The sequence below is a fragment of the Abramis brama genome, assembly GCF_963993115.1.
Source record: "Abramis brama genome assembly, chromosome: 25".
In the NCBI taxonomy this organism is placed as follows: Eukaryota; Metazoa; Chordata; class Actinopteri; order Cypriniformes; family Leuciscidae; genus Abramis; species Abramis brama.
The window spans coordinates 5,024,595-5,047,841 of record NC_139987.1 but is presented as its reverse complement, the minus strand read 5'-3'; the positions used below and the strand labels follow the sequence as shown (position 1 = coordinate 5,047,841).

Below are 23,247 nucleotides of genomic sequence, written 5' to 3'. Positions count from 1 at the left end.
TCTGGGTACAAATTTGTCCTCCGAATATAGTTAATTATTAGGCACACACACACACAACAGAAAACTGTTAAGCTTACTGGAAGAAAGTTTGTTTATAACTTTGAAAGAAATGATAAGAGTAGTTTGTTAGTATGCTAAATGTAGTATTTATGCGCAATATAATAAGCAAAATGCTGCACATGTGGCAAAAAGTCATATGTAAGTACATTAAATTCAGGTCCTGTGCACATATACACAACTACATGCTGTATAACTGGTAAGAATAGTTTGTTGGTATGCTAGTTTATCGCAGGATAAATCTTTACTGCTATTTTACTCATAGATTTTACTGCACAACTCAACTCGCCGATCACGCATGACGCACACACCATGTGACTACTGTGGGCCAATCACACGGCGACTTACTCACAACACCGGCGCGAAACGAAAGTGAGTGATGTGAGGCTGCTTGCTATCAACCGTCAGTGGGGTTTACGGGCAGAGAAATGGAGCTGCCGCAGAAGAGAAAACGAATAAGCCATGAATTAACCAACTCACAGCCCTCCAACCGCGCAGCGATACCGTCCACCAGCACAAATGTCCCAGCAGGAGCAGGAGGGTTTGTGGAGGGCTCCATCGTCCGCATCTCCATGCACAACTTCCTGTAAGTGTCGCGTGAGTGTTGACAGATTCAGTCTGGGTCATGCTTGTAATCACGCTCATCTCTGTTCTCAGCACATACGATCACTCAGAAGTTTTCCCCGGTCCCAAACTCAACATGATCGTGGGAGCCAACGGCACGGGGAAGTCCAGCATCGTGTGCGCCATCTGCCTGGGCCTGGCCGGGAAAACAGCCGTGCTGGGTCGAGGGGACAAGGCGAGTCTTCCGAGAGCTAACCTTATCCCACAGCTTCTGTTAGGCTTCACACATTTATTCAGATGGTAAAAGTGTCATGAACACTTCCAATCATTTCACAATAAACTCTACAACTTTCCATACACTGTACCTGAAAGCTCACAATATGATTCTCAAATAGACACAGATGTTTGGCACACACACACAGTACTCACAAATATATGTGAATGCAATTTTTTTATTTGTAGATACTTTGCAAAGTGTACAAGCCAGTAAATCTTAAATGTTACATGATATAATCAGGGATACTAATAGAAAGGGAGTTTTTACATAGATGCAATTCCTGTGGGTTTTTCTCTAATACATACTGAAATGTGGGTCCATGAGATTTGAATGTTTTAGATTTAATTTAACTCATATAATGTACATTTTAAGGAATTGGTGCTTTAAAGTTTTCATGAAATCAAAATGGACCTTATTTATTTTTACGCACATTTCTTTTGATAATGCAAAATTGAATATTGAAGATGCACAATCTTTTGATGAACAATTAATCCATGTAAGTTAATACACAGAATAAGATAGTTTGTCGTGGTAATCTTAAGTCAAAATAAGAAAATTTGCTTCCGCTCTGGAATAGCGTTCCTTCTCTGATGACGCTTGGGTTGAATTTCCTTAAGCACTTCCCTCAACCGTCAGTCTGCTGTGAGCGAGGGATGGAGAGGAGGTGCGCTAAAGTAAAACTCTTCCCTCTATTCAATATTCCCTTTCACTTGGAAATATGTAAAGTCGGTTGCAATTTCCGGTTCACTGGGACTTTAATTAGCATTTAAAAAAAAGTATGATACTGAAAATGTTTTCCTTTGTGCATAGTTTTCAGATTTTACATTCAGAAACTATATAAAAATATACAGAAAAATATAAAAGATTTATACATTTTAAACATGTCTCATTTTCATTTAGTTTAAATTCATTCATTAATTTTCATTATGTTCGAAAAATATCTAAAACTGAAATAGAAATTAATAAAAACTATATAATCTTAAACACTACAAAATTACTAAAGCTTTAGGATGAAAATTGAAAATATAAAAACATAAATTCAATGAAAATTATAATAGTATATACTAAAATATCACTGTTACATACTTGTCAATAAATAATAAATAAACTAGATATTTTTATGTTCTAGGTTGGTCTGTATGTGAAGCGAGGGTGTAATAAAGGTTCAGTTGAAATTGAGTTGTAAGTATATATATATACATGTATATATATTTGTTCAATTTCCATTTCCAAAAGTCCTTGGAGAGACATAGATTTGATATATTTTCATCTTTGTGTCCAGATTCAGAGCGAGTGGAAATTTGATAATCACCAGAGAGATCCAGGTGGAGAACAACCAGTCGTCCTGGATGCTCAATAAGAAGCACTCCAGCCAGAAGGCTGTGGAGGAGGCTGTGAAGGAGCTGCACATTCAGGTCGGCAACTTGTGTCAGTTTCTGCCACAGGTGAGTGCTCTTATTATAATGACGAGCTTTTATTGCACTATAAATATTGCCAAACATGTCAAGTTTTGAAGAATTAATATATATATATATATATATATATTTTTTTAAAGAGGAACTAATATGCTCTTTTACAAGTTCTTTAGTGTGTAATGTTGCTGTTTGAGCATGAAAAAGCTCTTCAAAGCACAAAGTCTCTCCAAAGGGAGCTATTCTCTATAGGGGTTTTCGCACCGGAGGAACATTTTCATAGTTCCTAGAACTATTGGCGGAAGTTCCTGCGGTGCGAACACGCCAAAATCCGGGAACTAGGAACGATTTTAGTTTTAGGAACACCTTTTGGAGGAACTAATTTAGCTCCTACATCAGACTAGGGTCTAAACCAGCATTATAGGAACTAGGGCTGGGCAAAAAAAAAATCGATTTTTCGATTAATCGTTTTTAAAATGTGGTCGATTCAAAATCGATTCTCAAACGCCACGAATCGATTTTTTTCCATATTTATTTATCTATTACCCAAAAGCCAGTATTAGTTTTCCTCCACTGTTCATAGGCTTGCAAACTCCATTTTACAGAGGTGGACAAAGTACACAACTTCCTTACTTCAGGGTTCGTACGGGTGCTTGAAATCCTTGAAAGTGCTTGAATTTTGATGTTGTGTTTTCAAGGTTTGAAAAGTGCTTGAATTTTGGATAAAATGCTTGAAAATGCTTGAATTTGTAATTGTATTTATTTCACAAGAAATATCTTTCTGACGAAATAGTTCTTTATTAAATGGAGAAAAAAAATGTAGCCCTTCAGAATCAGATACAGATTGATTTGCGTTACGCTGGCCAGAGCAAAAGTAGGCGGAGTTTTCATTTTGATTTCCGCGGTTGTTTGGATGCACCGTTTTTACTGGCCACGCAGCGGCAACAGTTGAACTCATGATGTCTATGGTTGAACTATTTTAAACTTTGACCGCGGCGTGCGCGCGAGCTCGCTGAGCTCCGCTTTGGTCCGAGTCGCACGGCGCAAGCCATTGAAATATATCGGTTTCATTTCATAGCGCAGCGCGGTCCGCGTCCTATCTGAAAGGGCCATTAGTGACTGAGAGTACTTGGTGTGACAATGTAATGTAAGTATTGCATGTCCGTTATGTCACGTTCATTTGTGGAATATGCAGTGAACATTGCCAAAATTACAGAACTGTAACGTGCAAATTAACCTGCAAACGTTAGCCCAGTGCATAACAACAGTCGCTGATTGCTGAACTGAAATCAGTCAGTGTCATAAGTAGTATACTGTTACTGTAAGGTTTAGGATGGCCCTATGCAATATTTACACTGCTCTATTCCAGTAAATGTATTAGCTAACGTTATGTCTTGGCCCAAGACATCTTGGCAATGAAATACATTTATCAGGCAGGTGCCTGTGCACTCAGATATTGTTCAAACCTGGTCTATATCAAGAATGTGTCCCAAAACGGGAAGGCCTGTCAAATATTTCTGTTCAAATCTTCAAGTCTTCATATTTGAAATTAATTCAGTTTTACAGCCTATAAATCACATTATCTGGTAAGCACTATTTGGACATTAATATAATGAAAAGTATATTATTCATATGGCTATATACTTAGTGATACATTTCGAAGAATAACACTTGTGATTGGCTTTAATATTAGGGCTGCACAATATATTGAAATATTGTAAATGTATATATATTACAATATGCATAATTGCATATCACAACGGCTTGCAATAACTGGGGTCATGAACAAAAGACAAAGAAAATCACTCACTGCTTTTGGCTGAATAGGCTAACTTTTGTAGCTTTAATAAGAATCAGTATATTTAATTCATGCAGTGAAAACTAAGCAGTGTTTATTTTTACATTTGATTAATCAGTTTCTGTTGTTAAATAAACCTAATGTAGGATAACCTGAACCCCTAAACCCCAGTGATGTTAAAATAACACTTCTTATGCTACAGTAAAACACTGATGTTCACTGTCAGAAGTTGTAGGGATATTTTCCTATCACAAAAAGAATGTGAAACACGTATGTGTAGGTTATATCATTTTAAAGACATTTTAAAGATAATTTAAGTTAATTTGACACACTTTAAGCATTATCGTATTGCATATTGAATATCGCATTATTTAATGAGTTATCGCATATCTCATTTTTCTTCAATATCGTGCAGCCCTCTGCTATTATGAAACATTTGGCTGTTTATCTCTTTTGATGTGATAAAAACACTAAATAATAATTTTAACTATGTATTGGTATGTAATTTACGGTAGTGTAAGGTGCTGGAAAAAGCTTTAAAATGGACCTGGAAAGTGCTTGAAAAGTGCTTGAATTTGACCTTGGAAAAAGTGTACAAACCCTGTTACTTGAGTGAAAGTACAGATACTACTGGTCAAATATTACTCCGTTACAAATAAAAGTTGTAAAGACCGATTTTTACTGTACAGTACAGGAGTACTCGTTTTTAAAAGTACTTAAGTATCAAAAGTAAATGTCAATGCATTGTTTTATTATTGTTGCATTGTTGTGTGTAATACTTACAGTACCTTATGCCTCTGAATCTATACCTACCCTCATATCAATATCAAATATCTTATTTCTAGAACACAGTTCCATTAGTGGGATTGAATGTGAGATTGAATAAGTGCACACAATAACGTCCACGTCTTAACGTAGAAAGTAGTAATGTCAGTCAGGGGATGATTTTGGTTGCAGGGACCCTCAGGGGTTGCATTTTTGCAGGGGTTGCATTGTGGCTGGAAATGAAAGTCGAATTGACGTCAGAAACCTGCAACCAAAATCATCCCCTGACTGACATTACTACTTTCTACTCAAGGACCTGACAGAATTGTAGTGGAGTAAAAAGTAAGATATTTGTCTTTCAAATGTAGTGAAGTTAAAGTAAAAAGTTTCCAGAAAAATAATACTCAAGTAAAGTACAGATACTCATAAAGTGTACTTAAGTACAGTACTCAAGTAAATGTACTTTGTTACTGTCCACCTCTGCCATTTTATAGCTAATGCTGTGAGATTTTATGTTTCTTTTATCTGAGATCGTGCGTGCGCACAAGACAGCCCAGAATACAGTTCTCTTTTGCGCTTGAACGAACAATAACACACACAATTATGCCAAAATGTCTTTTTGTCGAGTATCTTCATAACATAAGAGTAGTCTTATGATGAACGTGAAGAGATATGACTCGTGAGAGAATGAGGTGCGTGTGAGATCCGCGTCTCTGTTAGCAGCGACTGGTCTTAAAGGGACAGTACACAGTAGCCACTAATTATCTCTGTCGTTAAAGTTAATCAAAGAACAAAGGGAACAGAGAAAAACACTCACTGCTCTTGACTAAAGAACTTTTGTAACTTTAATAAGGATTAGTCTATATATAATCTATAATTAATGCAGCGCAGACTGTTTGATAACTTTATTCAATTTCTGTATATGGCCTTTAGACAGAAAGGGCACAGGTAAATATAATATGCAAGTTTTTTTTTATGGGTTTATGTGAGGATTGTTAACCTGTTTGATCAAGGCATGCGACTGTTCTGACTTGTCCAATTTTCAGCATTAATTTTTCATCTTGCATCAAAATCCTGTCTATTCAGTGTATGCATTTGAGTTGGGTTCTGTTTTAAAGGTGAACTAAGTAACTTGCGAGAAACCTGCGAGCAAAAAGCGAGAATACAGCGAAGAAATCCCGAAATTACTGAGCCCTGCTTTAATGTACCCAAGTGTACCTAAAATAAAAATAGTTTAATATACTGGTTTGTAGCTCTTAATTTCTTTTTATTAATAAACCACTTGTAAACTTATGTTCACTTTTCTTTTTTCTTTTTTTATTAAAATAGGATTTGTATTAAATATATATTCGAGTCGAACCGAAATCTAATTTAGAATCGAAATCGAATCGAGAAGCGAAATCGAATTGAATTGAGAGCTTGCGAATCGAAATCGAATCGAATTGTAACATCTGAATCGATACCCAACCCTAATAGGAACTATCCTAATAGGAACTATCACTAACGTCTAGTGACACTGATTTGCCGAACACACGCGAAACACCAGCACCCGCCATTTTTAAAAAGGCTGTGTAAACACCCAGATTATAGCCTATATATTTACTCCACAAAGTAACTCTACGAACATGGAAAACAGTGGTAGAGGGACCTCTTAACCTCTTCAACTTTGAGGGGACCAAGAGGAGCACGAAATTAACTTTTTTACTTGGTAGCACTGGTGCTCCCTACTTCAAAAGTTAGGAGCTCCAGCAAAAATTTAAGAGCACCACAACAACCAATATATATTAACAGATTTCATTTCACTGGGGCTTTACACATCCTGTGGCCAAGATTTGAAAATTGGTCTTCTGGCTCTATATCATCTCACCCTGATGATATTGGCACATGATTTGTCATACTCCGTTCTTTTTCCATGAGCTGCAACATAGGTTTAAATTTAGTGAAGGCAAGCTCTTCTTTGGCGATGGTGTATGCGGTGTTATATTTGACGTATAATTAGCCCTGCCAGTAGAGCGGAACGACCAGCAGCATCCTGACGATTAAAAGCCTTAATAATCGAACCTGATGAACCTGATTTGTTTGCCACACACCTGTCCCTGCATTTTTTACTTGGCACTCTATTGCTAATAATATGCTGTATTAATCTTTGTTAATCTTAGTTAATAAAAATACAGCTGTTCATTGTTCGTTCATGTTACTTCACAATGCATTAACTATGTTAACAAATTAAAAAAAAAAAATCAATAATGTAGGCTATTAGTAGCCTAAATGTTGAAATTAACATTAACAATGGTTAACAAATTAACAAAGTGGAGTTTATTAATATTACATGTTAATGTAGTTAACTAGAATTTAATAAATGGAACATTATTGTAAAGTGTTACCGATTTGTTATACACCGATTCAGACGTCTCGTGAGTTCAGTGTTGGGCTGATCAGTTGTTTTAACCGTTCATTAAAGTGAATTGGTTCAAATGAGTCATTCGTTCGCGAATCGGGCGTGTCATTAGTGGACGTGTAGCCTATCCCGGCAGTTTATTTTTTAGCACAATTCACACTCCGCGGTAATTCAGGAGAAAAAACATCTCTGAATGCTCCACGTGAAACTTCGGTCTTCCACCCTTTTTCTATCGTGTCAAATTATTTTGATTAATATGCGCGAGGGAGAGAGAGCGTGTTGTTTGAAGACGTGAGAGTGCGTGCGTGCGGCCTGGGCTCTCTCTCGTATTTATATATGTGCCCTGTCACCGATCAAATAAGGCTTTGGTGGCCGCCAAAAAAAATTCAATGCAGGAAAACCCCTGGATTGGTTATATAACGTTGGATAGAATGATGGTCCGGCCATCGCGTATCAGCGCACATAAGGTACACACTGTGAAGTAATTTGCAAACATTTTTTAGAGAAATGAAAATAGGTCGCACCACAACCATTATTTGCACTCGCACAAATGCTCCCAAATATATTTTTAGGTCGCACAGATCAAAATGGTCGCAATTTTGAGCCTTGGATAATGTAATTCTGCTCAGCTAGCAACACTGGACATCACCCACACAAAATACGCTACAAACTTTTCATTACGGTCTACTTTCTACATCTAATAATTCTATCTAATAACATATTTGACAGAACTGTTAGACCGATCGTAAAACTAATGAACACGGAGAATGCGAGCACTGTGAGCTCAGGCTCAGGTGTTCTCTGTGCCATATAAAGGTCCGCCGCGCCGTCAAAATAAATGCCACAACAACAACAAGCACGACTTGCGTCACTTCAGAGTTCCTACTGGCGGTGTGAATGCAACCAAAAAACTTTCCTAGAACTTTCTGGTGCGAAGGCGCCTTATATCAGTGTGCACCAGAGATGGAAACTTGAGTCACACTTAAGTCGCAAAAAAAAAGACTTTAATTTTGGCTCTTGAGCAACTGACTCGAGACTTGACATGGACTTGAAGACAGAGACTCATGAAAAGCACAAGTCATCCCCATGACAGCATGAAACACATCATTTTACTATTCATTCCTCATTTATTCATTACATGCAGCAGCAAAAATCACAATTCATCTCTAAACACACCAAGCCAGTGTTATTGTATACGTGTGTGACACATATCTGAAGGCAGTGCTGTTATATAAATGAATAACAAGCCGCTATAATATAGCCACGTCTTACCTTGTGATAATTTTTGTGTCATTTAATTTGAAAAGCAATCAATTAATCCAAAGGGGAGCTTTGGTGTTGCACAGCTGTCAAGACGCTTGCTTGCTGTCCATTTTCAATAAGTACATGTTTCCATGTCCTTTTCCCCAAGTATTGACTGGCTTATGCTTTCATGCACATTTTACGCCCCTGTTCGGCTCACCGTTATCCATCAATGCTTGAGAAAACTACATTACCCATCATTGCTTGAGAACTACAGCAAATAGCTCAAATACACAGCATAGTTTTTTTTCTCGTGGTGACCGTCGCTGAATTCCAAATTTTATGTATAGGATGTAATATATATTGTGTGTTTTAAATTAATTATTTAAACAATACTTGGTGTGCTTTATTGGACAATATAAGTCATCAGTTTTGATATTTCAAAACTCTGAAAACTAGCTGAAAGAACTATTGCTAAAAATAGAACAAAGACTTGACATGAACTTGGACCCCAAAGACTTGTGAACATGTTTGGTAAGCACTGTTTCTGAACTCCCTGAAACGCCTCCATTGTAGTCTTCAGTTTTCTTCAGGGAACGAACACATCACAATATTCCTCATTTAAATAATTCCATCCCAAGGCATACGCAGAATAAAGGGAGGAGGCCTGGTTGAGTTAGTTGGTAGTGTTGAAACTGGCGGTTATGGTAAGGGGCGGGACATTTCCCAAACACACTCGAAACGGCTGACCAAACACAACACACTGATCCAGCCGACCAATCAGAGCACATTGTGCTTTTCAGAAGGAGGGGCTTCATAGAGACAGAAGCTAAACGGAGTGTTACTGACAGACCAGGAAGAGAGGAGCTGCAACAATGGAGAATGTGGTGAAAATAATCAGTAATATGTCCTCTATAATTAATCCTCTGCCTTTGATCTGGTGTCACAGGAGAAGGTCGGTGAGTTTGCTAAGATGAGTAAGATTGAGCTTCTTGAAGCCACTGAGAAGTCTGTCGGCCCACCAGAAATGTATGAGTTTCACTGCGAGCTCAAGACGTTTCGCAGCAAGGAGAGGGACCTGGAGGTGAACGCTTTTCTTGTATTGAAATCCAGTATATTGTGTTTATAGTCCCGATTGGGCCTTTAATTTTACTCCATGCTGTGTGTGGTGCTTGAACAGAATGTCTGTAAGGAGAAAGCCAACTTCCTAGAGAAGGCCAAGCAGAGGAATGAGAGGAACAAGCTGGATGTGGAACGTTACTACATGAAGAAGAGACACTTGGACAGGATCCAGATGCTAGAGAAGAAGAAACCCTTGGTGGTGAGCGTCCCATCTTACTAGGCTAAACTTTCCCAAAACCAGAGTGGAAGGTTTCTTTGATATTAATCATAAGTCATGATTGTGCACATTCTTTCTGTTTCATGTTGTTACATTAGTGCTAAAAAGCTTTCCTGAGAGAAATTAAGCCTCATTATAAGGGTGGTCCTCACTCATGGTGACTGACCGCTATGGTTGGATCACACAATGCACTGAATACTAGTCACTTTATTGTGAAAACTCCCTATTATTAATATTAGACAGTTTTGTTTTGTCAAATAAATGAATCATTGATGACAAATACCTGGGACAACTCAGAATGTTTATAGTTGCTATACTCCCATATAAAGTTGCAAATTTAAAGTCGACATGAAATAGAAGCTGTGATAGTCTTTTCTTCCCTTTTGCCAAATATATCAGGGTGAAACGGCTTCTGGAACAAGATCAAATGTAGGGCGGGGCTTGATTTTGTCCGTGGGGAATTGATTGAATGATTGTGGTTTGCTATTGGTGGATCTCATATGAGTGACAGGTTATTGTCCCGCCCACGTGCCTGTAAACACGACACCAATAGATGCCAAAAAAAGTCCTATTGCTCAGAGAAACCTGAACAAAGATTTGCCAAGTTTTAAGTGAAAATATGTCCTTTTGATAAAAGTATTTCTAGACTATTCTCTGTTTCCAATTTTTAGGAGTATGAAACGGCACGTGAAGAGATGGAGGGGGTGAAGAGGGACAAAGAGGAAATGAAAAGGAAGCTGAAGTCGCTGAAAGATGCTCAGGAGCCACTGATCAGAAAGATCCGGTCGGTGGAGAGTCAGCTGCAGCCCATCGAGCAGCAGATGAGGGAGAAGGTCAGCGCAGACCACTAACCCTATTACCAACTATCTGTCTCATCTCCTTCTGTATGTAGAATTAATGCCACTGTTTTTTGTTTTTTTCAGACCGCCAGTATCAGAGAGGTGTCACAGAAATGTAAACAGAAACATGATCAGCTTGAACTGAGGAGTAAAGAGGTTTGTTCTGAAAGAGGAACCGTTTATGAAACATTTTGGTTCTCAGCATGGTCACTATGACCCACATTTTTAGGTCTTTGAAGCAAGTATTCATTTCTCAAAAATGGTTAACACTGATGATTAAACAGTATAAGATATTTTGACATTTTGACATCAATAACCATGGGGGAAAACTGCCAAATAGATATTTTCTAAATCATCTCATAATTTGGCAGCAGGAATATTAGGCTGCTGTCACTTAAAGACCTGACGCACAGATCCATTATACTGTTACACTGTGTTTTCTTTCTCAACTGTTCACATTCACTTAAAACATAACTGACTGACATTATTTAGTGTGTATTTGAATGTTTAAGCACAATAAGCAGCTAAAAAGAACTCAGTTTAGTACTGAGAGGTGGTTTTATGTGCCACACTTTGAGTGTGAGCGCAAAATTTGCGGGAATAAGTGAGTGAGGAGAGGCGGGTTTGTGTGTCAGCTTGAGATGAGAGAGCGAGAAAGTGAGTAAAATGAGTATTGGAAGCATTTCTGATATTTCAGTGTCAAAAGAATCTGTATTTTTGACAACACTTCATTGCACTTAGTTTATTATTTCAGATGCCTTTTTAAAAGACTACAATTGAAAAATTTATAGGCTATAATATATAAAATTCAACCCGCCAAAGTGGCTAATAGGAGTGACTGTTACACGCCACTCCTGAAATCCACCCGCATTTAGCGTGTTGGCGGATGTTGATGTCAAGCCCTGCTAACATGAACTGTTGACGAAACACATGGACACTGATCCTGATGAATAGAATGAACATGCAAATCCTTCCCAGCAAATCAAGACAATGCGTTTTTCTCAGGCACTCTTTACTCAAACTGCGTCTGACTGAAGAGTCGACGGCTTTTACGCATGTCTTTCAAAATAAAAGTCCCGCATTACTAAAACATTTGGAATTACGTTTGTTGTTGTTGTTTCTTTGACTGCACACTCCACAACCCACTTTTGGAGTGAGACCCACCGGTCGAGAAACACTGCTTTATTACACCAATAAAGACTGTATTAAAACACTGACTGATCGCTGTCTCCTCTGTCAACCGCTAGGTGGATGACATCAGACAGGACCTGAGTCTGAAGCAGACGGAGGAGGCGGACCGGCAGAAGCGGATTGGACACACGCAGCTCATGATCCAAGACCTGCAGAAGGAGCTGCAGAACATGAACAGCATGGAGGACGTCACGCCTCAGATCGAGGCTGTGAACACAGAGCTGAGGACCATCCAGGAAGAAAAAGCCAAACTGGAGGGCGAGAGTTTGGACCTGCGCAGAGATAAAGACGAAGCTTATGGAGAACTTATGCGTAATGTTTAATAGCACAAAAAAACATACAAATGTGTTGTATAAACAGGAAATTTTGAAGTTATTAATGGTGTTATAGCTTTGCCTGTTGTGGAGAAACCGCTAAAATTGAGCATATCAATTCTATCTGTTCATGGTACTAAGTCTTGTACTTATTTTTAGTTTATTGGTTGTTGTTTTGAAGGTTTGCAGAATCGTCTGAGGAGTCTGGAGGACATGATGAAGGTGAAAGAAGATAAGCTGCGCGGCCGTTACCGTGACACGTACACGGCCCTCATGTGGCTGAGGGAAAACCGTGACCGTTTTGAAGGCAATGTCCACGAGCCCATGATGCTGGTGGTGAGAGCACAGCGGCTCATTCACTTGCTGTTTTCTGGACATGGCTGTCCAAGCAGATTAGTTTGATGTTCTCGCAAATTTTTTTTGCCAGATAAATGTCCGTGATGCTCGGCACGCAAAATACATTGAGAGTCACATCCCTCTAAACGACTTAAGAGCCTTCGTCTTTCAGAGACAGCAGGACATGGAGAGGTTCATGGCAGAGGTGAGAAGCTCCGCATGTAGTACTTGCAATGAAGCTGACACAATGAGTATCTTTTATTTTTATTTTATTTTTTTATTAGGGGTGTGCGATATGACTAATTTTATTTCATGATAACGATATATATCTCCCAATATAGTTGTTTTTGCTTTAGATAAGGTTATCTATCATCTTTCATAATTCTTGTCACCATTTTCCATATGACAAAAAACTAATACTAGCCTAAGTAAAAGAAAAAAAACAAAACTCAAGCTTACTGAAGACGAGTACACAGTGATAAAGAATGAGCAAAGACGACAAACTACAATAGAACAAAGACACAAATGAAATGGACCAACCTGAAAAACTTTAAGCACTAGAAATACTACATAAAATGTATAATCAAATGTATAAAAAACAATGCATGGTCTTTACTGTATAAATTAAAAATACATTTATTCTTATTAAAGTGATTCAGTCAAGAGCAGTGAGAGGGTTTATGTTTGATTAACATTAATAACGACAGCAGGTAAACTTAAAGACCAATAAGTCCAAAATCTCGTACCGATCGACAAATTTCTACGAGTTAATCGTGTCAATCGCCCACCCCTACAACAAATGGTCAGTGGAGGAAAAAATGGTGATTGCTCACCGTGAACAATTTTCTGTTCAATTTATATGAAGTTTGTAAATGTTTGAAACCCTGTTACCAAAATGTACCATGTCTATTTACAGTTTAAAGCCTTAATTTGTGATATGAATTGACACAATTGATGTGTTATTAGCAATAAACATAATAATATAATGCAATAAAATAATAGCATAATAAACATCTATAATAGATGTAAAGTGAAGTAAAATCAGTAAGATGTGTCATGTTTTCTCAGGTGCGAGACTCAAAGAAGCTACGAGTCAACAGTGTCATCGCTCCAGCTGAGTCCTGCTCGACCAGACCACCGTCACGACCCCTCGAGACTCTAAAGTAACACCTTCTTCTTGACCTGCTGTACTAATACATCTTATTCAGCTCATTTTTAGCTTATGTATTTATGCATTTTATTTTTTTGGCAGGCAGTATGGCTTCTTCTCGTACTTGCGTGAGCTGTTTGATGCTCCTGAGGAAGTCATGAGTTACTTGTGCCATCAGTATAAAGTCAATGATGTACCTGTAGGAACAGAGAAGACCAAGAACATGATTGAGAAGGTGGGTCCTCCTTCATTCAGCTGGGACGCTGCCTAAAAACACTTAATCACATCATGTATTTGGGGGCCTATGGTTTCAGTGTTGTAGAAAATGTGGATAGAATCGCAGAATTTACTGTTAAATTTCAGCTAATTTTGGATAAATCTAAAGTAGGGCTGTACACTTATTATTGACTAGCGTCTAAATATTAAAGCTCAAAAGCAATTGAATCAGAAGTCTGCATGTCTCTGTGTGAATGAGCACCACAGTTTCTACACACTACACACACATTCTGAAGCATTTTCAGCATGTTTTCAGCCAGCGTCTGCCATCTCACTATATGGGGGATTTGTTTTAAATTATAAAGCAGAATCCAGAAAAGGTAAAACCGATAGCACAGAATTTCAGATTTTTTTTGTTACAGTTATTATTAAATCGGTAAAGTTTTAATTGATTTGACATGCATTCTGATTATTAAATGAAAATTAATGAAACAATTAAAATGGAAAACACGAAACTAAATTCATATGGTCCTACAAGCTTTTCCTGGTGTTATTCTGTGGCAGGGAAAAGGCGAAGAACCACCATCAATGCCTTCCATGTCGAACTTCAATGACTATTAAACATATTTCACTGGACTGCAATGTTTTTAATGTAAATAGACAATGGTTTAATTCAGAAATGTGTTTGTATTTCAAAACTGAAGTATCACCTGAATGTATTTTAGAATTTCTATCTTGTATTAACCTGAAATGTCTTATATAGTTTTTTGTTAATTGTATAAATTATGTTGTTTTTGCTAATGAAAATAGCCTTGTTGCTGACATAAACAAATAAACATTCTTTCGCAGGTGATCAGAGAGGTTCAGTTGAGGATGCTCTACACAGCGGAGGAGAAGTACACCGTGAAGAGGTCCTTCTACTCTAATAACGTGGTCTCCAGTAACTCGGCCCTGCGGCCCTCACAGTTCCTCACCACAGCCGTGGATGCGGACGAGAGACGCCACCTGGAGGAGCAGATGAGAGTGAGAGAGGGAATATTCCACGATGCGCATAGATTCTAAAAATGTGCATTAAAAAAGTGCTTAATTTTGGTGCATACATTTTTTATATCAGATAAGACATAATTATGATAGAAAAACATTCACTGAATAAATCCCTCGATGTGCAACAAAAAAACTTGTGATTTTGCCTCAACAGTGGATGTGATTGGATAATGACTAACCAGCGGACCAATCGCATCACAGCATCTCACATGTTGGTTTGGTCGCTCTGAAATGCCTGAGCCAAAGTCTGCCATCAGAATGATTTGGTTTAATTCCCTCCCAGAAGCGTCTCGCATGATTGTGTTCCCAAACACCAGCCTCCGAACGCAAGAGAACATGACATGCGTTTATATTGTTTATATCCGCCTATGCGCTCTGAGACGCAACTCATTTATGATGGAGGAAAAAAGAGCCACAGTTTCTTCCCTGATTGCAGCAGCTTCCATTTTTATTACAGATATTTTGCGCCAATTTCCCAGGAAGTGACATGGGATGGAATCAGTGCGTTATTCACAATTTATTTTTTAATGCGTTATTCCAATTTTGCGTATAGTTTACAACTTTGATAAGAGAAACAGCTTTTGTCACCACTGATATAAACACGCAGCAGATTGGAAGATATATTGATTTCGTTGGTAAAGTGTTGGTTTTCATTAAATCATTAAGAAATAGCTTTAGGGGGCTGAAAAATGTTGTATGCTTCTTTAAAAACTGTTTTTATTTTTCAGCTCCACTTTTTTTAATGTACTGTGTGATTTGACATCTCGTTGACAGGCAGCAGAGCGGCAGGTGCGGAGTATTGATGAACGGATGGCAGCCATTCGTGAGCAACAAGCTCGACTAGAGCGGCGTGATAATGAGCTGCGTGCTAAGAAGAAGAAGCTGTCTGAGCTGAAAGGCAAGAAGAGACAACTGGAGCAGAAAATCAGTACGAAACAGGACAGGTACCTTCTGTCCATCCGTGCGTTTCATTCTTTCATTTATTGCTAAGGCAAGCGTATCATTGCTACTGCTCAAACTTTGGGTGAAGGGTTTGTTCAGATCAAACTTTCTCATCCCACACTCTGTAACAGACATGAACGATAGCTTCTTTACTTTTGTCTTTTTCTCTCTGTGTAGTTTGAGGCAGATGGAGCAAAGTGAGATCAACTTGGAGACAGTTGAACAGGAAACGAATGCCAAGATCGCTGCTGTAAACAACAAGAAAGTGGCCATAATGGAGGAGTATTTGAGTCACATGCAGGTGTGTTTGTGCTCTCTGCATGTTGGTTTCTACTGTCGGATGTTCTTTGTCTCATGACTGTGTGTGTGTGTGTGTGTGTGTGTAGACGAAGGCCAGGTTGAGTATGGAGAAGGTGTACTTGGCTCTCCAGAGCGCAGGTCTCTCCGCTGAGAAAACCAAACTGGAGACGGACTGCAGGGAGGGCTCATCTGAACTCAAGCAGGCAGAGGTCAGACCCGTCTCTTCCGTGATGTTGAACAAATAAATTAAAGGACTCTTTATAATCCCATTTCAATTCTTATACAAATATAATATATTATTGCATTAATATACTTGTGTTAATATAAGAGATAAGTTATTATATTTAATAACTCAAAAACGTCATTTGTTTTGTAATATTCTATCTATTTTGAAGGTGACTTGATATTTATTTAAATTCGTACAAATACAAAGAATGCGTTTTCCCATTGCACTGCGCTACTGCTCCACTGTTTTTATGCCATAATGGACGTGTCTGACCGTTGCGCTCGCGTCTTCTGTGCTCGGGTTAATAGAATTTCAACTTTTAAAAAACGTCTCAAAGTTTTTAACCACAAAACATGTGTAAATGGCCCCTAATTATTCAGGTAGAGAATTTGAATTATTGAGGATAATAGAGTATATTTTAAGGACGTATGATATATCAGCCACCATATCGGTTTCGGCTGATATTTGTTCATTATTCATGTAATTGTTATTGGCCCGATAAGAAAATTTGGCAGATATATTAAAGCCGATAAATAATGTACACTTCAGATGCGCACTGTTCACTGTAATGGTTCTGAATTGCTTTAAATATGATTGTAATCACTTCCTAGTATATTTTCATTTCGTTAATGAAAACTTCCTGACCCACTGATGAATGGTGCCCAGTAAGACCCCTGCACATGTGTCTGTGTGTCGGCACAGGTGGCGTATAAAAAGCTGGACCAGATAAAGAACAATCTGCTGAACACATGCAAGACCCTGATGAGGAGGGTCAGCGAGATCTGTAACATGATCCCTGGAGAGACGGCGGTCCCAGAGGAACTACATACAGTGAGCTCTGTCTACCTCAGACACCTGTCCTCCGTTCTGTGTTTAACTCAGTACTTTACAACATTATGTGTGTGTGGTTTCCTTCCAGGCCTTCAGACAGTTGCCTGATACACTGGATGAGATTGATGCCATGTTGAATGAAGAGAAGACCAGAGCGGAGTGCTTCACCGGCCTCAGTGATGCTGTGAGGACAACTACACATCAGCTCATTCACACTTTGCCTAACTTCAACTCACACCGGAAGTCTTGAAAAGAGGAGCCGTTCTGAATAAGAATAGTTTCTTGATTAAGAACTAAAGAGCTCCAAGTTTAGCTTGAGGAATATTTTCCTCAATATTTGACCGTTTTGGGATCAATATCCTCAGATAACCATGTCCATCTTAAAAATGAACAGAATGTCAATTCCAAATTGTTCTTGCAGCCTAATTGATTGAAAATATGCAATTTCTGATGTCAATTTTTTCCCCCAAATGCATCTCAGTTGCTATAATTAAATTGTATTAGCATATTATCTAATGGTTGACCGATTGATCACCAAGGCGAATATATAGAGTGCAACAGTCGGATTCTGGAAGTTAAAAACTATTATTCATTTTCTCCTTGGGAAATAGATTTTTAATGATAACTTTAATAAGACCTACTGTGAGCTACGAGGTTTTTAATCGATGGAATTTACTTTAACATTATTTTAAAATAATTGTTTAATAGCAAACTTTGTGCTGAAAAACTACATTACCCATGATGCTGCACTGCAAATGACATAATCTAGTCTCCATATGCCCTCAAAATATTTGTATTTTTATATAATCAACATTTTTAAATTAGTAGTTTTATATTTCTCCATTGTTTTTGATCTGATTATGCTGTTCGCAGGGCTTCATGGGATTGTAGTTCTTTCCTTCACTAAATCTGTTTACGTACACAATCTTGTATTTTTGTCAGATTTTCAAAATACTTTTTTGCTTCAAATCAAAGTTTGTAATGTTGTGATTCTCCTCGTAGCTGATCGGCTAGGCTTATAATGCTTTAACAATTTTTTGGGGGATTTTGCAGAACCAGCGGCGCTGATTTATTTATTTTTGGCTGGTGTGTCGAAAGTGGGACTTTTATTTTGAAAGTGCTGAGAATCCAGTGCCTGATCCCCCATTCTCCATCTTCATTAGTTTACCGTCTTTGTTTGACAGATCTGTCTAATAAATGATTAGAGACAGGGCTGTTAAACAGAACGTAAACGATATACAAAGAAATATTTGTCATTCTATTAAGTAATTAACCGGTAAACTATATAATACTTTCTAATCCACTGTCTGCATCCAGCAAATACACATTTATATGATTGAAACAAGTCTTTGAATACCTAATAATTAATATAATATAGCCTGCATGAAACCACTGCTCAAATTTCAATCAAACCTCTCCGATGCATTTCATTGGCCAGTATCTCACTCTGAGTGTAGTCTTCCTCGCTAGCTGGAGTTAGCAGCATAAATACTTCTGTTTAGTCAATTGTAATGAAGATGAAGAGGAGAAGGGCTGTTGTTCGTTCCTGCCCTGTTTGATGCGCTGCCTGTCTTGACTCTCAGGTGGTGGAGGAATATAACCGACGCGAGCAGGAGATTCAGAACTTGGAGAAGGAGCTGGACGAAAAGACCAACGCTCTGACCACTTACCGTCGAAACATCGCTGAGGTGCGTCCCACCTCACACAGACACCCTCATCATGCAGACAGATGAAGAGTAACCAAACTCTGATGTGTTTCCCAGGCGAAAGAGCGCTGGCTGAATCCTCTGAAGCTGCTGGTGGATCAGATCAACGAGCGCTTCAGTGATTTCTTCCGCTCGATGCAGTGCGCTGGAGAGGTGGATCTGCACTCCGAGAATGAGGTGAGACTCGTTCTCCTGCTCTCTTCAACAGTATCGACTGATAACGACCAATACTCAGTCATGTGAGACTTCTGTTCTGTTTCTGCCCAGCTGACAGTGAAGGATGTTATTTTGTACTGCAGTAATTGAGATTGTAAAGGTCGGTTCACACTTCTCTGGCGGACAGCGAGACACCTCGTCGGGTTCTGCCACATCAGTGTTACCCCGGTGGGCCGCTGCTGGTGTCGGTTGATGCTAGGGCTGAAAACTGTATCACGATATAAGTGTTTCATATCGGTCGATATCGATAATTATTGATATTTTTTATGACCTATTTAAAATAAGGACCAGGAGACAAATATTATTACATTTTTTATTTTAAATTTAACCTTCCAACACTCAAATAATTAAAATGTAAACATAAGTCTAAAATCACAATGAACACTTAACAATTATCTCTTAACATTAAGGTGCAAAATTAAAGAATGCGTAAGAAATGCTTAATAAAGTGTAATAAAATAGTGCAACGTGTTAAATATAAACATTGGTCTGACTACGGTCAGACTTCCAAAAACAATCCAAAAACTGCCATACTGGCGAGCTGACTTTCCCTGTTTTATCAACAATCGCTGCGGCTCTCATTTACCACTTATCACTCCACGCCGGTTCTGTTACTGAAGAATCCAGCAACACGAGACAACGATATGGCGCAACCATACTGTTACATGACCGGCTGTTAGCGTGTCACCCCCTACGTTGCTAGGTTACCAGAGAGTGAGTGCCTTTGTTCATGGAACCAAACTTGCTTCGCAACCTCTGGTTTCTTCCGACGAAGAAAAAAAAAATGATCGAAACGTTTTATCAAACGCATTTTTTATTGATATTGATTACGTGTCTATCGCGATACATATAGTTATCGTTTTATCGCCCAGCCCTAGTTGTTGCTAGTTTGCCGGGTCGTATGTAGTTTCTGCGACACTAGTGGCACCCAGGGCTGAGTTTGTATGATATATCAATATAAATTTTATAATTGATATAGGATGGGGCAATACCATTTATACACAGTAGTTTGAAATTAAGAGCACATCTGAAATAGCGGAGGACACAGAGTGAGCTGCTGCACGGAAAGTGCAAAATACAAGTGCATTGACCTAAACATGAGACATGTTTATATTTTTTGACATGATGTGCCACACATTTGAGGCTGTTTACGCTGGACACGTCAAGAGTCCATTGTAGCACGTAGCATCTCTGTCTCGTTCGCTTTGACGTGTTCATGATCTCTTTAAACGCAGTGACTTTTGGCTTGCACTCCTGTAACCGAAGCTGAATGTGTTTTCCCATGTAACGCATCAGTCATGAACCCACAGCGGTTAAACAGCCTCTGGCTCCGCCTGCTACTGAAGCCACGCCCCCAAACTCTTGCTATTGGTTGAGCTGGAAAGTGATTGACAGATCTGAGCGGACCGATCTGAGCACTTCTGGGGGAGATAAACCCATGAATGGCTTACTAATATACTGTGTTGAGAGAATGTATTTTAACATGAACCTACTTCACTTTTAAGGGTACGTGTTGGCAAAGTTTCCTTTCTTTGATCGTTTTGAAAGCCGCCTTCTCAACTTGTTCTGCAAACATATCGCAGCTTTAAGCAACATAACACGGGGTGTCAGACTCTAGCAAACATAGCATTGTGAACGTGTGTTTCAGGAGGAGTATGACAAGTACGGCATCCGCATCCAGGTGAAGTTTCGCAGTAACGCGCAGATGCACGAGCTCACGCCTCACCACCAGAGCGGAGGAGAGCGCAGTGTGTCCACCATGCTGTACCTCATGGCCCTGCAGGAGCTCAACCGATGCCCCTTCAGAGTGGTGGACGAGATCAACCAGGTCAGGAACCTCAGGACGTACATGTTCTTTCAGATAGACCTCGTGCTCCAGACAAACCAGCGCACACACATCTCCAGAATTTTGTATATTTCTATGGCATCGCCGTCGAAGCGGATTTACTTATTGTACATGTAGAGTTAATGAACATTATAACGATGAGCATTGTAATGTTTGAAGCGGATGCCATAACAAATGCCAGTAGTCCAGGAAGATTTTAAAACGAGGAGCGCAGAGCTGAAAAGGGGCGGGGCTACACAGATCTATAGGTGTATAATGATAAACGTGCACCAGACGGACATCTGGAGTCGCTGAATCAGGTCTCGGGGTCATTACAGCAACTAAAAAGAAAACTATTTAAAAAATGTCTTGCATTTAGACTTGTTTTATTTCAGCTAATTGCCAAAGCAACATTTCTCATTTCTATTTAGTTTAACTTGACGTACTAAAATAACTAAAAATAAAATATAAAAATAAAATCAATTCAAATTATTAATAAAAACTATAGTGGGATCTCAATAATACTAAGATAACACTGGTGTCAGTCTAGTATTGTTGAGTAAGGGATAATGTACATCCAGCCAGTCGTTATCCCAGAATAAACCCGACAGGGTGATCCTGCTTCAGTCTGAAGAACAACCAGCTGGATGTACATTATACTTTATCCTGCATATTATATGGCTACTGCCACGTAAGTAAATATTTAAACATTAAATATTGATCTGAGTCAAAATATTTTATTAGCTCTTTAAACGCAAAGCTTCCACGTTCAAACTAGACGGACATTTAAGAGAAACGGTACAGTCATGCCACTTATTACACGGTATTTCACCACATAAATAATAATGAGGATATTGATCTGAGATGAAACTGATTTAAAATCGTTCCTGTTTGTTATAATGCATTGCAGTGCAAAACAATAGTCACAAAATGGCAGCAGCCGCGTTTGTATGAAACGAGAGCGAGGCCACGATACCGGATGACATGTTAAATAACTCTACACAAAATATTGATATGACTGAGTTTTCATGTTTTATTTGCTCGCCAAACGTAAAACTTCCACAAGGAAAACCCGTTCCCAGCAAGAGGGGAATAACATACCACCAATCAGGATCAAGTATTCCACAGAGCCATGTAATGATGTTTAATAATTAATGAGGTAAATGTTTCTTTAGTGTTTTCAGGTTTGGTTTGAATTAACTTAGTTTCAGCCTCGTTGCTAATCCGTATGAAATCAATTACCTTAGTAGAGGAACATCTAGTACAGTTGTGGTATTATGTTTCTCCATTCCTCAGGTGGAGTGTGTGTGACTCGTGTGTGTGTGTGTGTGTTGGTGCAGGGGATGGACCCTGTCAACGAGAGGCGAGTGTTTGACATTGTGGTGAGAAGTGCGTGCGGTGTGAACACGTCTCAGTATTTCTTCATCACTCCTAAGGTGGGTTTCCTGAATACGGTTGTGTGACGTGTTCACTGATGTGTGTGTGTAACTCGTGTGTGTGTGTGTGTGTAGCTGCTGCAGAACCTGCAGTACGCGGCGCAGATGACCATCCTCTGTGTTCACAACGGACCGCACATGCTGCAGCCGAACAAGTGGAGAGAGAAGGACTTCCTGAGACGCGCCAGACGCACCAGACGCAGACACGTTTCCTGAACCGCACCGCATGTGCAGCTCAAGCTCTTGTTCCGTCACATGTTCACTGTCGAGCGCCTAAATATGAGTCCTGATGAAAGGACTTTCTGTTCTAATGTAATAAATGCAAACCAGCAATGTCTTATTATTATTATTATTGCTCATATTTAGTAACCACCATCCAAAATAACTAGAAATGGCCAGATTGTGCCCCTCCTCCACAGCCCAATATTTGACATTTTAATTTTTGTCAAAAAGTCGAGGCTGGTCATAATTGAGCTGGCCAATCATATCAAAGAAGGCAAGACTTTACTGATCACAGATGCCAAACATGAAGCGCATCACTGCAGATTTTATCTGTGAAAGAGTGATCAGATGTAGCTTGTTTTACGATAGAAATGTTACATTTTGCCGTTGTGAATTGACAGTCATTTACGTGATTTATGTAATTCATAATTGCTCAGTAGTGTATATATTAAAGCATTTTTTTTTCCATTTTCAGCATATGAATCAGATTGAATGTTCTATTTCAAAATGATATAATTTGCAAACAGTTCAAATTGATTAAAAATGTTGTTCTTGTACTATTCTTTATTTCTGACCATTCCTTCAAGACAGGGTTTCCGTA

The 23,247-nt window shown here is 38.8% G+C and overlaps 1 protein-coding gene across 2 annotated transcripts; it reads left to right on the top strand.

Annotated features, from left to right (window-relative positions):
• The first annotated feature begins 387 nt into the window (after positions 1 to 387).
• smc5 (structural maintenance of chromosomes 5) lies at positions 388 to 23,203 on the top strand. Of its 2 annotated transcripts, none has more exons than XR_014604606.1 (24): positions 388 to 643; positions 715 to 856; positions 2,028 to 2,080; positions 2,181 to 2,343; positions 9,463 to 9,597; positions 9,694 to 9,834; positions 10,524 to 10,685; positions 10,776 to 10,847; positions 11,939 to 12,194; positions 12,378 to 12,532; positions 12,624 to 12,737; positions 13,601 to 13,695; positions 13,785 to 13,917; positions 14,748 to 14,921; positions 15,717 to 15,886; positions 16,062 to 16,185; positions 16,271 to 16,393; positions 17,113 to 17,241; positions 17,330 to 17,425; positions 18,825 to 18,929; positions 19,005 to 19,124; positions 20,812 to 20,991; positions 22,285 to 22,424; positions 22,500 to 23,203. XR_014604606.1 is itself a non-coding variant. In XM_084103763.1 (24 exons), exons 1-24 carry the CDS (start codon positions 486 to 488, stop codon positions 22,638 to 22,640), a joined length of 3,237 nt encoding a protein of 1,078 aa, XP_083959889.1. In that variant the 5' UTR covers positions 404 to 485; the 3' UTR covers positions 22,641 to 23,203. The 2 variants fall into 2 exon arrangements, 1 of the variants encoding a protein (XP_083959889.1); XM_084103763.1 differs by having other exon boundaries at positions 404 to 643; positions 22,329 to 22,424.
• Positions 23,204 to 23,247: the final 44 nt, after the last annotated feature.

Excerpts from the sequence above, each read along its gene's own strand:
- smc5 (XM_084103763.1), top strand. The coding sequence starts at position 486 with ATGGAGCTGCCGCAGAAGAGAAAACGAATAAGCCATGAATTAACCAAC. Across the intron at positions 2,344-9,462 it reads TGTGTCAGTTTCTGCCACAG|GAGAAGGTCGGTGAGTTTGC; the intron begins GTGAGTGCTCTT and ends CTGGTGTCACAG. Across the intron at positions 18,930-19,004 it reads ACCGTCGAAACATCGCTGAG|GCGAAAGAGCGCTGGCTGAA; the intron begins GTGCGTCCCACC and ends TGTGTTTCCCAG.